Below are 17,405 nucleotides of genomic sequence, written 5' to 3'. Positions count from 1 at the left end.
TTTAAAATTATAAACAAAGTATAGGTACACGAGTTATCTTAATAATTATATACAACACACATACGTTAGAAATGATCACTTACTATTAAGTTATCATATAAGCAAGTTCGTATAATTTTCATAACTGAATAGTTGTAAGCTTTCAGATTATGAATACGGACATTAATACAACCTAAAGTAGTTGGATCTCATAGGACACGATCGTACAATTAAACTTTAGACCTAATAGTTGTAAGTTATTAAGTCATATAAAAAAAAAACCTACCTGGTTTAACAAAGACTAAATAGTAAACATCGGTTATGTACGACACGATTATCGTTCACTCGAATGTTAACACTCAGTTTAAACGACGACTGAACGAAAAAGGTTGGGAACCGACGCTTATTATTCACTCGAAATGGTAACAGGCTTGATATAAATGTTGACCGACAGTCGATACATAAAAAAACATAGAACACTGTTCCACCGCATCAGCCGGTCTGAATACGGAATCTTAGAGCCTATACTGCTAACACAAGGCCTGTGCCGCAGCCTTCTTTACAACGTTTCACTTTTAATTTAATTAACTCGACTGTCGCTACACTCTTATAAACACACTGCCTGTGGAATAAAGTATGATTAGTTTATCAACTAAAAACCAATACACATAATGGTTAGTACATAAGGGTTAGCACATAAAGATTAGTACGTAAGCATTAGTTACACAATACTAAACATTAGCTAGAACAAATGCAAATAAAGGTTAGTACATAAAGGTTAACACATAATGGTTAATACATAATGGTTAATACATAAGCCATCACATTAAAGTTATATAGATATGTAGTACTTCTCACTACATGACTTCAAAATGGCCGACGGAAAAGTTCAATTCAAAATGGCCGCCGGAAAAGTTCATTTAAAATGGCCGTCGGAAAAATTTACTTGTAACTCACTAAGAGACACTGAACTTATTAACACTTGGGGGGCTATATGGTTTTTTTAAAAACCTTTTGGTCGTAGCGGATACCTGAAGCACTCCACCCGTCGCTGTTGCGAACCCCTCACCACTGTTATCCTTAAGATAAGTGGCAGGTTCAACTCTCGACGTCGTTGCTGCTGTCCACCGTGTTCCGCCCGCTGTGGCCGAGGACCTTCCACGATGACCCTTAGGCCAGATGGTTGGTTGGCTGCTTGTGGTTGCATGGGCATGCGCCGTGCACCTGCACGCTGCTGCACTGTAGCTGACCGTGGGTGGTAAGGATCACGGCTCAGCTGTGAGATGGTTGCTATTGGAGGGCTATTACGGTGAGGAAAGATGCTGTAGATGTCAGCTGTTGCTTGCTATGCTACAACAAGAACAGGTACCGGCTGACTCGGTTCACTCACCCTTCGCAGTAGTTCAGCTGATCACAGCTGGGGTTTGATGACCTGGCTACCAGCTGACCATGTAAGGTCAATGACCTGGGCTACCAGCTGACCATTTAGGGTCAATGACCTGGGCTACCAGCTGACCGCAGCTGGTGTCACTTGCCTCGGTTTTGAAGAGAGGCCACTGACCAGCCTAAGCTGATCTTTACCTAGCTACTTAGCTATTTAGAAGAGGTACTTTCCCTATCACTGCCCTATTCTAGCACTTTCACTTGTATTACACTGAGACCGAAAACTTGAGAACGAATAATGCGTAAAAATCACGCCTTAATATTTGCATATTTTGCCTTAGTAAGTACCTCCTCTAATGAGCCAATAAATTGTACTAACCAATTATGCATAGATTATGCGACGTTGCCGCTTTATTTCGACTCGCCCTTGGCACATTCCATGCATTTTCCGACACGAGGCATGCCTTCTCTTTCTGACAATTACTTACTTTCTCTCTCTACCGAGATACTGTCTCAGATTCGGCTGATCTCGTGTCGGTCCGTTGCTATGGTTACCGAGCGTCTCCCGCGCAGTTTAGCTTGTCCGTAACATCCTCCCCCCGGCGCAGGCTCCCTCCCTACGTGGGAGCCGCAGCCCCTTCTATAATTGGGAGGACAGCTAACTTACGTGTTGGCCTACGAAACACACCTCCTGATGTTCTTATGTCTGCACATCGGACTTCGCCGTCGGGCCCGGGGTACACCTGCTCTATTATCCCTCTAGGCCACACGTTGCGCGGCAACTTGTCGTCTACAACGACGACGAGGTCTCCTTGCTGGAGTTGTCGTAAGCTTTGAGCGGCACTGCCGCGCGGGACTAACGTTGGTAAATACTCACGTATCCAACGCCTCCAGAACTCGTCTGCTAGCGCCTGAGCTGCTCGCCAAGTCCTCTTGTCTGCTTGCTGACATGGGCCCACTACGGGTAACCCTGATGACGATCCAATGAGGAAATGGTTCGGAGTCAATGCCTCTGGGTCTTTATGACTTACCGACACATGTGTTAGGGGACGAGCATTCACTGAATACTCGGCTTCCACCAGCAGAGTCTGCAGTGTCTCCTCCTTTGGAGACTTCTCGTTCAAGGTGGCACTTAGGGCTGTTTTCACCGAGCGCACCAGTCTCTCCCATGCTCCTCCTTGGTTTGGGGTACCTGGTGTTATAAATTTCCATGATATCATCTTACCTAGGCAGAACTCCCTGAGTGGCTCTGCCCACTCCTCGACAGCGGCTCTCAACTCGACGTCAGCCCCTTTAAAGTTCGTCGCGTTATCTGAAAATATAATGGAAGGCCAACCTCGCCTCCCTCCCATGCGGCGTAGGGCCTGGATTGCAGAATCCGTGGACAGGCTGTACACCAACTCCAGATGTACTGCTCGAGTTGTTAGACATGTGAAAAGAGCGCACCACCTTTTTTCGTGGCGCCTGCCGATCGTGATGCTCATTGGCCCGAAGTAGTCTACCCCTACGTTCTGAAATGGTCGGCTAAACGGCGCCAATCTTGCTGCTGGCAGGTCACCAAACGTTGGTACTTGAGGAGCGGCTTTTCTTACTCTGCATTGTTGACAACTGTGGGCGACTGCTCGTACGGAAGGTCGTAGCTGTAAGATCCAATAACGTTGCCTTAGATCGTTCACGACTCTTTCATTGCCTGCGTGGCCTGCAGCCTCGTGTTCCTTTTGGATCAGCATTCGTGTGAGCTGATGCCGTCCGTCTAAAATGATCGGCTGCTTTTGATCTTGTGTTACCGGTGCGGCGTTAATCCGCCCGCGCAACCTTAGCAGTCGATCTGACCCATACTCTGGGTCCAGTTTATATAGGCGGCTGGAACGGGGTATCTTCTCCCCCCGTTTCAGCAGCTGTATCTCAGAGGCGAAGCTGTCTACTTGGGCTCTTTCCAGCCATAGCTTTTCCGCCATTTGAAGATCACGTACCTCTAGTTGTTTGCTCATCTTTCTCCATTTTGCTGCAATGTAGATTACTCGTGCCGTAGCTCCTATCAGCACGTTCCATTTGCTAATCCGGTTAATATCCGGCATAGCGTCCCAATGTAGCGGTCTTGACTGGCTTACATGATACACGAGGACTTCCTCCTCGGGCTCCCTCTGCTCAGGGGTTGGTTCTTTCGGCCACTCGGATGATGGCTGCTGTAGAAACTGCGGTCCCTCCAGCCATTCCGATCTGGGCCCCGCTGCGTACTCTGAACGCGTCGCGTCGTCCGCTGGGTTGCTTTTCGTTGGCACCCAACGCCATTGTTCTGGTTTAGTCAGTTCGGCTATCTCTCCTAGCCGATGTGCTACAAATGGTGTATAACGTTTAGCATTGGTTCTCACCCATATGAGGACTGTTCTGGAATCCGACCAGAATGTGGTACTGGCTGCCTCCCAGCGATGTCCACTTTTCACTGCCTCTGCAAGTCGTGCACCGATAACAGCTGCTTGTAATTCCATCCGGGGAATACTCATACCTCTTAGTGGTGCTACCTTGGCTTTTGCCGATGCCAGCCGTACGATCACGGCGTCCTCTGGTCCTTCTATCTGCCAATATGCCACGGCTGCATATGCCAGCTCGCTGGCATCGCAGAATATGTGAAGATGTCGCTTCTGGCCCTCCTTGTGCTTATCGTAGCATCGTGGCAACCGCAGCTGTTCAATGTTGTGTAGACCTTGCATCCATGTGACGAACTCACCTGCTTGTTCCTTTGGGATAGGCTCGTCCCATCCGATGTCCAGACGCCAGAGTGACTGTAGCATAATCTTTGCTACTATAGTATACGGACTCAAGAACCCGAGCGGGTCGTAGATTGACATGACCGCGCTTAGCGTTTCCCGTTTCGAAGGAGCTCTTACCGTTTCCTTAACCTCCTTCGGCACTCTTGGCATCCTTGTGTTAAAACCCAGTTCATCCTGCTGGGCATCCCAGACAAGCCCTAACGTTCGCTCCTCGCTTTCTTTTCCTATCATTAGTTGAGTATGCGCTCGCGATCGCAACTCAACCGGAAAGCTATTTAATATACCTTGTTCATTGGAGCTCCAATCTCGCAGAATGAAGCTGGCTTGTTGGTGCACGTAGTCCACCTCCTGCACCGCTTTTATGGCTTCCTCCTTACTCGGGAAGCTATCTACGAAGTCGTCCATGTAATGACTTGTAGTTATGGCGGCGAATGCTGCAGGATGTGTCTCTCTGAACTCCTCAGCGTTCAGGTTGCGGACACTGTGTGCTAAAAATGGGGAACATGTAGCCCCGAATATTAAAGATGTCATCTTATACCTTTTCGGCGGCTCACTTCTATTGTTACCCCTCCATAAAAACATCTGAGATGGCTGATCTTCAGACCTCACCTTGATCTGTAAGAACATCTCTTGAATGTCTGCCGTTACTGCTACAGGCTCTTCCCGGAATCTGTACAATATTCCTGGCAGGGACTGTAGGAGGTCCGGTCCTTCCAGTAACATGTCATTCAAGCTTACTCCCTGGCTGCATGCGGCGGCGTCAAACACTAACCTGAGTTTTCCTGGTTTGTTAGGGTTTCTAACTCCAAAGTGAGGTAGAAACCAGGCGTTACACTCTTCTTCTTCGGTGCCGCTACATTCCGTCGCATATCCCTTCTGCAGCAGGTTTCCCACTTGTTCCATGTAGCCTTCTCCGAACGCTGCATCGCGGTCCATTTTCTTTTCAATGCCTTTCAAGCGCTTAAAGGCATTGAAAAAGCTGGGTGGCATCCTTACCTTGTTTGATCGCCACGTTAGTCCAACTTCGAATCTTGGTCCATTTCGTCGGGCTGTAACCTTAAACAACTCGACGGCCCGTTCGTTTTCCGGCTTTTCCTTCTTGGCCAAGCTCACTCCCAACGCATCTAAGTCGAAGTGGCTTTTCACTAAGCCATGAAGCGCTTCATCCTCGCTGTTCTGACTACGGTGATGAAGATGATGAACCGCCTCTCTCGGTTCATCCTTTGCACCCGGGTTGGGTCCCATAATTACCCACCCGAGGCTCGTGAGGCAAGCTTTAGGTGCCTCTCTACTTCCTTCACGTAATGTCCTTGTGACAATTAAGTGCCCGTTATCGGCACCAATCAAGATCCTTGGAACGGCCCCGTAATAACACACATCGCTTACCTTTAAGCCTTTCAGATGCGGATATCCCAGAACACACGCTGGAACTGCCTGGCTCTGCAGTTCAAGCTTTGGGACCGTCCGTGCGGTTATCTCATCAAACTGCGACCCAGATCTTGATTTTATCAGTAGTCCCACTGTTTGGCTGCTGATTTCATCACTTACCGCATTGATCCCATGGAGTTTGAGCTTTCTCGTCGGCCCTTCTGCACCTACGACGGCCGCCACTTTCCCGTCTACCAAGGTTATGGTTGATCCCTCATCCAATAGAGCATACGTATCCAACGTTCCCTTGGGACCTCTAATGGTGACGGGGCATATCTTCAGTAGCACCGTGCTTTGACTTGCCATTGTGTTCATCACTGAAGCTGTGGCGGCTCCCCCGACGGCCCTTGTATTTTTGTGCAGAAGGTGGTGATGGGGTTGTTGACACCCATTAACCCCACACCTACTGGCCTTGCATCCCTCGCGACGGTGGTTAGCTCGTAGGCACTGAAAGCATACCTGCGCTTCCCTTGCAAACTTCCATCGATCACCTATGTCCTTAGTTATAAGTCGGGGACAAGTCGGTAAGTGGTGCTCCCCTCCACATGCGACACACGACGGCTTAGCGGGATGCTGCTTAGCCGTGGCCTTGGCAGCGAAGTATACCCTCTTTGTCGCGGATGCGCCTCTTCCTCGCGATGTATACCTCGCTCCCCTACTAAACGTCTCCGATGAGTGACTATTCGTGTTGAAGTTATAAGCTAAATGCTTCATTCTTTGTTCGGCGTCCAATTCAATGAACCTGGTCAGCACTAAGATCTCTGGTTCACCTATACCGCCGTACTCATGCGCATATGGTGCAAACCTGCTTCTGGTAATCTCGTCTAGCTTGTTGAGAACCTCCACTACCAGTTGGGGGTTAAACAGATGTTCCCGCCGAATATCCGCCTCCCGGAGTGCAGCTATTATGTTCGTCAGCGCAATGGAGAAGTCCTCCAACTCCATGGCTGTTGTTGGTGCTTTAAGTTTGCGAATTTTTACCACTGCCTGTCTGGCGATCGCGTCGGGTCTGCCAAAAGTCGAATCTAACGACCTCATAATGCGCTCAGGATCTGGATCTCTAGAATTCAACAAACTTGATACAGCATCCCGAGCCTTACCTTGTAAGCTGTTTCTTAATCTCGTAACGTTTTCTATTGCTGAGAACTTGAAGTGTTCGGTGCTATGCATCATCGCGATTTTGAAGCCATTCCATTCGTTTGCTTCACCAGAGAACTTGGGTAATTCCGTCAACTCACGGAGTAGCGGCCTTCTGTTCGCTACCTTGTTTATTGAAGCAGCTAACCGATCAATATCGGTCTTCGGCTGCTCCTCGGCCGGTGCCGGGTGTGGGGAACACGTGGGCAGGATCCTTGGCTGATCCCACTCCACTTTCCTGTCCGGTTTTGTCCTAACCGGCAGGTGCACTGCTGTACGCGTCTCGTGTCGCCGAGAAACCTCAACGTTGGCAGGCGATGCCACTGCTCCCACTTCAGGCGGTGCTCCTTGACGCTGCTCTGTTTGATTTAGCCATTCTTGTACGCGCCTTAGCACCGGTGCTGTCGGCGCCGCCTCCGTGTTGGGCCCGTCCCCAGCAGCGTCTTCTCCATTGAATGTAGATACACGACGAGCCAGTCGTTTACGTAATAATTCTATTTCGTACCTTTTTTCAATCTCCAATCGTCCTTCTTCAAAAGCCCAATCGGCTTCCTGTTTACTCATTGCAGTTGCCTCAGACTGCAGTGATGCCGGCGGCGTTGAAAGGGGGGGTTGCCTTATCCCCTCCCGAAGTGGTTCCAAGTTTTCGGTCTCAGTAATACGTACCCCTTCCTTCGTAGCTCGCTGACATGGTTTCTTCATCACGGCGGTCTGTTCTGGAGCTGGCAACCTGCTAACGGAAGGTAAATCTAATCTTTGCTTACCCAGTCCTGTAGGTGCCGTAGTCTGTCCACCCTCAGTGGACGGCTCATCTTCTGGCCTCGTTCTTTGCTCCATAGTTCCAGAAATGGTTGGTGCGTCCTCAGTACGCATCTCGTCCATTTCGTGCCCAGGCCCCTTCTCTTCTCCGGCTTGACCGCGCGTGACGACCATTCTATCCTGAAAATAAACACGTGAAACAAAACTATCCTTTTTGTGTCCAGAGATCCGGTTCGAAGGACCATATGATGTTCCGTATGGTTAGATAGGAACTAGTAAAAAAATCTAGAGGTGCTCAACTCAATTTGAGCTTTACGCACTGCCAGTTCAGACTGAACTACAGGAGTAATCGCTACTTAAGGTTTTAAAAGGATAGTAGTTTTCACGGGTTTACACACGAGACTAATCTCGAATCAAACATCATTCTTAAGAACACAATACGTATTTATTATAAAAAAAAATAAAAATCAGTCACACGTATGACAACTGACAAAACACTGTCCGTTAGACAAATGAACATAAGACACAATTATATTATATAAATAAGTGACACAACTTATTATATCAATTTATAAATGACAACATTATGAATAAATTACACAAAAACACAATAGTATTACTAAATGGCAGGGTAATACAGTTTTAAAATTATAAACAAAGTATAGGTACACGAGTTATCTTAATAATTATATACAACACACATACGTTAGAAATGATCACTTACTATTAAGTTATCATATAAGCAAGTTCGTATAATTTTCATAACTGAATAGTTGTAAGCTTTCAGATTATGAATACGGACATTAATACAACCTAAAGTAGTTGGATCTCATAGGACACGATCGTACAATTAAACTTTAGACCTAATAGTTGTAAGTTATTAAGTCATATAAAAAAAAAACCTACCTGGTTTAACAAAGACTAAATAGTAAACATCGGTTATGTACGACACGATTATCGTTCACTCGAATGTTAACACTCAGTTTAAACGACGACTGAACGAAAAAGGTTGGGAACCGACGCTTATTATTCACTCGAAATGGTAACAGGCTTGATATAAATGTTGACCGACAGTCGATACATAAAAAAACATAGAACACTGTTCCACCGCATCAGCCGGTCTGAATACGGAATCTTAGAGCCTATACTGCTAACACAAGGCCTGTGCCGCAGCCTTCTTTACAACGTTTCACTTTTAATTTAATTAACTCGACTGTCGCTACACTCTTATAAACACACTGCCTGTGGAATAAAGTATGATTAGTTTATCAACTAAAAACCAATACACATAATGGTTAGTACATAAGGGTTAGCACATAAAGATTAGTACGTAAGCATTAGTTACACAATACTAAACATTAGCTAGAACAAATGCAAATAAAGGTTAGTACATAAAGGTTAACACATAATGGTTAATACATAATGGTTAATACATAAGCCATCACATTAAAGTTATATAGATATGTAGTACTTCTCACTACATGACTTCAAAATGGCCGACGGAAAAGTTCAATTCAAAATGGCCGCCGGAAAAGTTCATTTAAAATGGCCGTCGGAAAAATTTACTTGTAACTCACTAAGAGACACTGAACTTATTAACACTTGGGGGGCTATATGGTTTTTTTAAAAACCTTTTGGTCGTAGCGGATACCTGAAGCACTCCACCCGTCGCTGTTGCGAACCCCTCACCACTGTTATCCTTAAGATAAGTGGCAGGTTCAACTCTCGACGTCGTTGCTGCTGTCCACCGTGTTCCGCCCGCTGTGGCCGAGGACCTTCCACGATGACCCTTAGGCCAGATGGTTGGTTGGCTGCTTGTGGTTGCATGGGCATGCGCCGTGCACCTGCACTCTGCTGCACTGTAGCTGACCGTGGGTGGTAAGGATCACGGCTCAGCTGTGAGATGGTTGCTATTGGAGGGCTATTACGGTGAGGAAAGATGCTGTAGATGTCAGCTGTTGCTTGCTATGCTACAACAAGAACAGGTACCGGCTGACTCGGTTCACTCACCCTTCGCAGTAGTTCAGCTGATCACAGCTGGGGTTTGATGACCTGGCTACCAGCTGACCATGTAAGGTCAATGACCTGGGCTACCAGCTGACCATTTAGGGTCAATGACCTGGGCTACCAGCTGACCGCAGCTGGTGTCACTTGCCTCGGTTTTGAAGAGAGGCCACTGACCAGCCTAAGCTGATCTTTACCTAGCTACTTAGCTATTTAGAAGAGGTACTTTCCCTATCACTGCCCTATTCTAGCACTTTCACTTGTATTACACTGAGACCGAAAACTTGAGAACGAATAATGCGTAAAAATCACGCCTTAATATTTGCATATTTTGCCTTAGTAAGTACCTCCTCTAATGAGCCAATAAATTGTACTAACCAATTATGCATAGATTATGCGACGTTGCCGCTTTATTTCGACTCGCCCTTGGCACATTCCATGCATTTTCCGACACGAGGCATGCCTTCTCTTTCTGACAATTACTTACTTTCTCTCTCTACCGAGATACTGTCTCAGATTCGGCTGATCTCGTGTCGGTCCGTTGCTATGGTTACCGAGCGTCTCCCGCGCAGTTTAGCTTGTCCGTAACAGGCTCCTTTTGAACTTTCTGTGTCAAATTACATACCAAAAGTACGATTTTAGCCCTGAGAACCTCCTCCTTTGTTTGAAGTCGGTTAAAAAGGAATAATACTTTTGACATGACAGTTGACCCATAGAGTTAACATGGCGCGTGAGGAGTCATTTTGTACGGGTTGTACTTTAATTTCCTTAGTTAAAGTAGTAGTAGTTCCTTATAGTTAATCGCCGATTTGCCCGATGCTTTATAGACCTTCTTGAGTTAGCTTTTTCATTCGTAATAATGACCCATCTATTGCATAGTACTACAATTCATTGGATGCTACGTCTTAGTTATATAAAAGGAAAACTGACTGACTGACTCTATCAACTTTAACGCACAGCTCAGAATACTTCTGACGGATCGAGCTGAAATTTGGTATCCAGATAGCTATTATGACGTTAAATTCCGCTCAGAAAGGATTTTTGAAAAATCAGCCTCTAATGGGGTAATATTAGGGGTTTGAAATTTGTGTAGTCCACATGGACGAAGTCGTGGCATACTTATGCTAGTCCATACTTCTATACTAATATTATAAATGTGAAAGTGTGTCTGTCTGTCTGCTAGCTTTTCAAGGCCTAACAGTTTAACTGATTTTAATGAAATTTGGTACAGAGTTAGCTTACATCCCGGGGAATGACATAGCTTTTTATCCCGGAAAATCAAAGAGTTCCCACGGGATTTTTCATAACCTAAATCAACGCGGATGAAATCGCGGGCATCCTCTAGATTTCAATAAAATTTTAAAACGTACGGACGGTCTTAACCTCTTCTAGCATACATAGAGAGAGATTTGAATATGATGAATGAAAGATCTCAAGCAACACCGACGATCAGACATTATTCGTTGAACACGACTGTCGACTCGGACTCGAGTGTTGCTGGTAAGTGGTAACTAGTTTCGAGGCTCGTAGCACAATCAGGTTTTTGGTAATAATAATACCTACCTGTATTATGACTCTTGTTATTCTATTCAGTAAAATAACTATAATTATGTCGTGTTATTCTCGCTCTTATAATAATATTGTCATCACTACTTATTTGATACTAGCTTATGCTCGCGACTTCGTCCGCGTGTACTACAAAATTTCATACCCCTATTTCACCCCCTTAGGAGTTGAATTTTCCAATATCCTTTCTTAGCGGATGCCTACGTCATAATAGCTATCTGCATGCCAAATTTCAGCCCGATCCATCCAGTAGTTTGAGCTGTGATCAGTCAGTCAGTCAGTCAGTCAGTCAGTCAGTCAGTCACCTTTTCCTTTTATATATATAGATTTAATCAAGCGCGGATCCACCGTTGTGGACACGATGGGACGGACTTCGTCCGCGTGGATTTAGGATTTTAAAAATCCCGTGGGAACTCTTTGATTTACCGGGCTAAAAAGTAGCATATGTCCTTCCCCGGGATGTAAGCTAACTCTGTATCGAATTTCATCAAAGTCAGTTAAACTGCTGGGCCGTGAAAAGCTAGCGGACAGACAGACACACTTTCGCATTTATAATATTAGTATGGATAGCCGCAAATGACTATTATTATTCTAGTCAATATGACGTGAATGTAATCAGTGAAGTGTCTGAGGTCGTCTGTCTGCACGCGACGATATGTCAGCCTCAAGTGGACACTAACGGTCGTGGCGTTCGGGTTTCTAACATTCCACCAGCTTTTTAGTAGATTTTACGTTAATCACCTAACTAATAGGTAATTACAAATATTTGGAGGCTATAACTTAGCATTAACCTAAGATAAGGTAAACTATTAGATAAGATTAAGTTTTAGCTAAGTTTGTATACCTAATAGTACATACAGGGTGTAACCGGAATGCTAGCAAAAACTTAGCGTTATCGTTATGCTACCTAAACACAAACCAATACCAATAACCATTTGCCTCATTTTGTAGTATTAGTGATTTAGTATTTTTCAATCCAGCAATGTATAGCGTGGCATTGAATCCGAATGGCCTACTTGAGCAACGTTCGTTGATTTCTAGCGCCAGTCAGATGTTTTATTTGCAATGTATCGTAAATTTTTACAAAATATAGGAATTTATTTTAAATATTTTTTTGCGTTTTTTTTGTGATATTATATCAGTAATTATCAGTACTATCACTTGTCTTCGTTTTTGCTAGCGTTCTGGTAACACGCTGTATAGTCCATTTTTTAATTCCGAAGACCAAAATGACGTTTCGTGTGTTGCCTGTTTTTTACGGCTCTTTAATAGTGATGTGGTACTTACCGATAAAATATTTATAGGTTTTCTTGTGAGATGTGTAATGAGCCAACAAAATGTGTTGAAAATAATTCCAATTCAAATGAAATAAGTATGGGCTGATTCTCAATTTATGAGTTTTACATACCTACTATTATTTTTGTTACTAATATAATATGTGTGTTCCGTATGGTTAGATAGGAACTAGTAAAAAAATCTAGAGGTGCTCAACTCAATTTGAGCTTTACGCACTGCCAGTTCAGACTGAACTACAGGAGTAATCGCTACTTAAGGTTTTAAAAGGATAGTAGTTTTCACGGGTTTACACACGAGACTAATCTCGAATCAAACATCATTCTTAAGAACACAATACGTATTTATTATGAAAAAATAAAAATCAGTCACACGTATGACAACTGACAAAACACTGTCCGTTAGACAAATGAACATAAGACACAATTATATTATATAAATAAGTGACACAACTTATTATATCAATTTATAAATGACAACATTATGAATAAATTACACAAAAACACAATAGTATTACTAATGGCAGGGTAATACAGTTTTAAAATTATAAACAAAGTATAGGTACACGAGTTATCTTAATAATTATATACAACACACATACGTTAGAAATGATCACTTACTATTAAGTTCTCATATACGCAAGTTCGTATAATTTTCATAACTGAATAGTTGTAAGCTTTCAGATTATGAATACGGACATTAATACAACCTAAAGTAGTTGGATCTCATAGGACACGATCGTACAATTAAACTTTAGACCTAATAGTTGTAAGTTATTAAGTCATATAAAAAACCTACCTGGTTTAACAAAGACTAAATAGTAAACATCGGTTATGTACGACACGATTATCGTTCACTCGAATGTTAACACTCAGTTTAAACGACGACTGAACGAAAAAGGTTGGGAACCGACGCTTATTATTCACTCGAAATGGTAACAGGCTTGATATAAATGTTGACCGACAGTCGATACATAAAAAACATAGAACACTGTTCCACCGCATCAGCCGGTCTGAATACGGAATCTTAGAGCCTATACTGCTAACACAAGGCCTGTGCCGCAGCCTTCTTTACAACGTTTCACTTTTAATTTAATTAACTCGACTGTCGCTACACTTTTATAAACACACTGCCTGTGGAATAAAGTATGATTAGTTTATCAACTAAAAACCAATACACATAATGGTTAGTACATAAGGGTTAGCACATAAAGATTAGTACGTAAGCATTAGTTACACAATACTAAACATTAGCTAGAACAAATGCAAATAAAGGTTAGTACATAAAGGTTAACACATAATGGTTAATACATAATGGTTAATACATAAGCCATCACATTAAAGTTATATAGATATGTAGTACTTCTCACTACATGACTTCAAAATGGCCGACGGAAAAGTTCAATTCAAAATGGCCGCCGGAAAAGTTCATTTAAATGGCCGTCGGAAAAATTTACTTGTAACTCACTAAGAGACACTGAACTTATTAACACTTGGGGGGCTATATGGTTTTTAAAAACCTTTTGGTCGTAGCGGATACCTGAAGCACTCCACCCGTCGCTGTTGCGAACCCCTCACCACTGTTATCCTTAAGATAAGTGGCAGGTTCAACTCTCGACGTCGTTGCTGCTGTCCACCGTGTTCCGCCCGCTGTGGCCGAGGACCTTCCACGATGACCCTTAGGCCAGATGGTTGGTTGGCTGCTTGTGGTTGCATGGGCATGCGCCGTGCACCTGCACGCTGCTGCACTGTAGCTGACCGTGGGTGGTAAGGATCACGGCTCAGCTGTGAGATGGTTGCTATTGGAGGGCTATTACGGTGAGGAAAGATGCTGTAGATGTCAGCTGTTGCTTGCTATGCTACAACAAGAACAGGTACCGGCTGACTCGGTTCACTCACCTTCGCAGTAGTTCAGCTGATCACAGCTGGGGTTTTGATGACCTGGCTACCAGCTGACCATGTAAGGTCAATGACCTGGGCTACCAGCTGACCATTTAGGGTCAATGACCTGGGCTACCAGCTGACCGCAGCTGGTGTCACTTGCCTCGGTTTTGAAGAGAGGCCACTGACCAGCCTAAGCTGATCTTTACCTAGCTACTTAGCTATTTAGAAGAGGTACTTTCCCTATCACTGCCCTATTCTAGCACTTTCACTTGTATTACACTGAGACCGAAAACTTGAGAACGAATAATGCGTAAAAATCACGCCTTAATATTTACATATTTTGCCTTAGTAAGTACCTCCTCTAATGAGCCAATAAATTGTACTAACCAATTATGCATAGATTATGCGACGTTGCCGCTTTATTTCGACTCGCCCTTGGCACATTCCATGCATTTTCCGACACGAGGCATGCCTTCTCTTTCTGACAATTACTTACTTTCTCTCTCTACCGAGATACTGTCTCAGATTCGGCTGATCTCGTGTCGGTCCGTTGCTATGGTTACCGAGCGTCTCCCGCGCAGTTTAGCTTGTCCGTAACATCCTCCCCCCGGCGCAGGCTCCCTCCCTACGTGGGAGCCGCAGCCCCTTCTATAATTGGGAGGACAGCTAACTTACGTGTTGGCCTACGAAACACACCTCCTGATGTTCTTATGTCTGCACATCGGACTTCGCCGTCGGGCCCGGGGTACACCTGCTCTATTATCCCTCTAGGCCACACGTTGCGCGGCAACTTGTCGTCTACAACGACGACGAGGTCTCCTTGCTGGAGTTGTCGTAAGCTTTGAGCGGCACTGCCGCGCGGGATTAACGTTGGTAAATACTCACGTATCCAACGCCTCCAGAACTCGTCTGCTAGCGCCTGAGCTGCTCGCCAAGTCCTCTTGTCTGCTTGCTGACATGGGCCCACTACGGGTAACCCTGATGACGATCCAATGAGGAAATGGTTCGGAGTCAATGCCTCTGGGTCTTTATGACTTACCGACACATGTGTTAGGGGACGAGCATTCACTGAATACTCGGCTTCCACCAGCAGAGTCTGCAGTGTCTCCTCCTTTGGAGACTTCTCGTTCAAGGTGGCACTTAGGGCTGTTTTCACCGAGCGCACCAGTCTCTCCCATGCTCCTCCTTGGTTTGGGGTACCTGGTGTTATAAATTTCCATGATATCATCTTACCTAGGCAGAACTCCCTGAGTGGCTCTGCCCACTCCTCGACAGCGGCTCTCAACTCGACGTCAGCCCCTTTAAAGTTCGTCGCGTTATCTGAAAATATAATGGAAGGCCAACCTCGCCTCCCTCCCATGCGGCGTAGGGCCTGGATTGCAGAATCCGTGGACAGGCTGTACACCAACTCCAGATGTACTGCTCGAGTTGTTAGACATGTGAAAAGAGCGCACCACCTTTTTTCGTGGCGCCTGCCGATCGTGATGCTCATTGGCCCGAAGTAGTCTACCCCTACGTTCTGAAATGGTCGGTTAAACGGCGCCAATCTTGCTGCTGGCAGGTCACCAAACGTTGGTACTTGAGGAGCGGCTTTTCTTACTCTGCATCGTTGACAACTGTGGGCGACTGCTCGTACGGAAGGTCGTAGCTGTAAGATCCAATAACGTTGCCTTAGATCGTTCACGACTCTTTCATTGCCTGCGTGGCCTGCAGCCTCGTGTTCCTTTTGGATCAGCATTCGTGTGAGCTGATGCCGTCCGTCTAAAATGATCGGCTGCTTTTGATCTTGTGTTACCGGTGCGGCGGTAATCCGCCCGCGCAACCTTAGCAGTCGATCTGACCCATACTCTGGGTCCAGTTTATATAGGCGGCTGGAACGGGGTATCTTCTCCCCCCGTTTCAGCAGCTGTATCTCAGAGGCGAAGCTGTCTACTTGGGCTCTTTCCAGCCATAGCTTTTCCGCCATTTGAAGATCACGTACCTCTAGTTGTTTGCTCATCTTTCTCCATTTGCTGCAATGTAGATTACTCGTGCCGTAGCTCCTATCAGCACGTTCCATTTGCTAATCCGGTTAATATCCGGCATAGCGTCCCAATGTAGCGGTCTTGACTGGCTACATGATACACGAGGACTTCCTCCTCGGGCTCCCCTCTGCTCAGGGGTTGGTTCTTTCGGCACTCGGATGATGGCTGCTGTAGAAACTGCGGTCCCTCCAGCCATTCCGATCTGGGCCCCGCTGCGTACTCTGACGCGTCGCGTCGTCCGCTGGGTTGCTTTTCGTTGGCACCCAACGCCATTGTTCTGGTTTAGTCAGTTCGGCTATCTCTCCTAGCCGATGTGCTACAAATGGTGTATAACGTTTAGCATTGGTTCTCACCCATATGAGGACTGTTCTGGAATCCGACCAGAATGTGGTACTGGCTGCCTCCCAGCGATGTCCACTTTTCACTGCCTCTGCAAGTCGTGCACCGATAACAGCTGCTTGTAATTCCATCCGGGGAATACTCATACCTCTTAGTGGTGCTACCTTGGCTTTTGCCGATGCCAGCCGTACGATCACGGCGTCCTCTGGTCCTTCTATCTGCCAATATGCCACGGCTGCATATGCCAGCTCGCTGGCATCGCAGAATATGTGAAGATGTCGCTTCTGGCCCTCCTTGTGCTTATCGTAGCATCGTGGCAACCGCAGCTGTTCAATGTTGTGTAGACCTTGCATCCATGTGACGAACTCACCTGCTTGTTCCTTTGGGATAGGCTCGTCCCATCCGATGTCCAGACGCCAGAGTGACTGTAGCATAATCTTTGCTACTATAGTATACGGACTCAAGAACCCGAGCGGGTCGTAGATTGACATGACCGCGCTTAGCGTTTCCCGTTTCGAAGGAGCTCTTACTGTTTCCTTAACCTCCTTCGGCACTCTTGGCATCCTTGTGTTAAAACCCAGTTCATCCTGCTGGGCATCCCAGACAAGCCCTAACGTTCGCTCCTCGCTTTTCTTTTCCTATCATTAGTTGAGTATGCGCTCGCGATCGCAACTCAACCGGAAAGCTATTTAATATACCTTGTTCATTGGAGCTCCAATCTCGCAGAATGAAGCTGGCTTGCTGGTGCACGTAGTCCACCTCCTGCACCGCTTTTATGGCTTCCTCCTTACTCGGGAAGCTATCTACGAAGTCGTCCATGTAATGACTTGTAGTTATGG

At 45.6% G+C, this 17,405-nt stretch overlaps 3 protein-coding genes across 3 annotated transcripts; all 3 read right to left on the bottom strand.

The window, feature by feature from the left end:
• Positions 1 to 607: 607 nt before the first annotated feature.
• LOC117982084 (uncharacterized) lies at positions 608 to 8,344 on the bottom strand. Its single transcript, XM_034968370.2, has 2 exons — positions 1,479 to 8,344; positions 608 to 1,444 (listed from the first exon to the last, which is right to left on the bottom strand). Exon 1 carries the CDS (start codon positions 7,629 to 7,631, stop codon positions 1,980 to 1,982), a length of 5,652 nt encoding a protein of 1,883 aa, XP_034824261.1. The 5' UTR covers positions 7,632 to 8,344; the 3' UTR covers positions 608 to 1,444; positions 1,479 to 1,979.
• A 5,009-nt stretch (positions 8,345 to 13,353) lies between these two features.
• LOC117982083 (uncharacterized) lies at positions 13,354 to 16,202 on the bottom strand. Its single transcript, XM_034968369.2, has 3 exons — positions 14,900 to 16,202; positions 13,860 to 14,118; positions 13,354 to 13,453 (listed from the first exon to the last, which is right to left on the bottom strand). The coding sequence occupies exons 1-3, from the start codon at positions 16,200 to 16,202 to the stop codon at positions 13,354 to 13,356; spliced, it is 1,662 nt and encodes a 553-aa protein (XP_034824260.2).
• Positions 16,203 to 16,358: 156 nt separating this feature from the next.
• On the bottom strand, positions 16,359 to 17,129 carry LOC138402397 (uncharacterized). Its single transcript, XM_069498698.1, has one exon. The coding sequence runs from the start codon at positions 17,127 to 17,129 to the stop codon at positions 16,359 to 16,361; it is 771 nt and encodes a 256-aa protein (XP_069354799.1).
• Between the last annotated feature and the right edge of the window lie 276 nt (positions 17,130 to 17,405).

This window comes from Maniola hyperantus, chromosome 5 (genome assembly GCF_902806685.2).
Source record: "Maniola hyperantus chromosome 5, iAphHyp1.2, whole genome shotgun sequence".
Classification (NCBI taxonomy): Eukaryota; Metazoa; Arthropoda; class Insecta; order Lepidoptera; family Nymphalidae; genus Maniola; species Maniola hyperantus.
The sequence above is the reverse complement of the archived record's forward strand: the minus strand, read 5'-3'. Positions and strand labels throughout refer to the sequence as shown.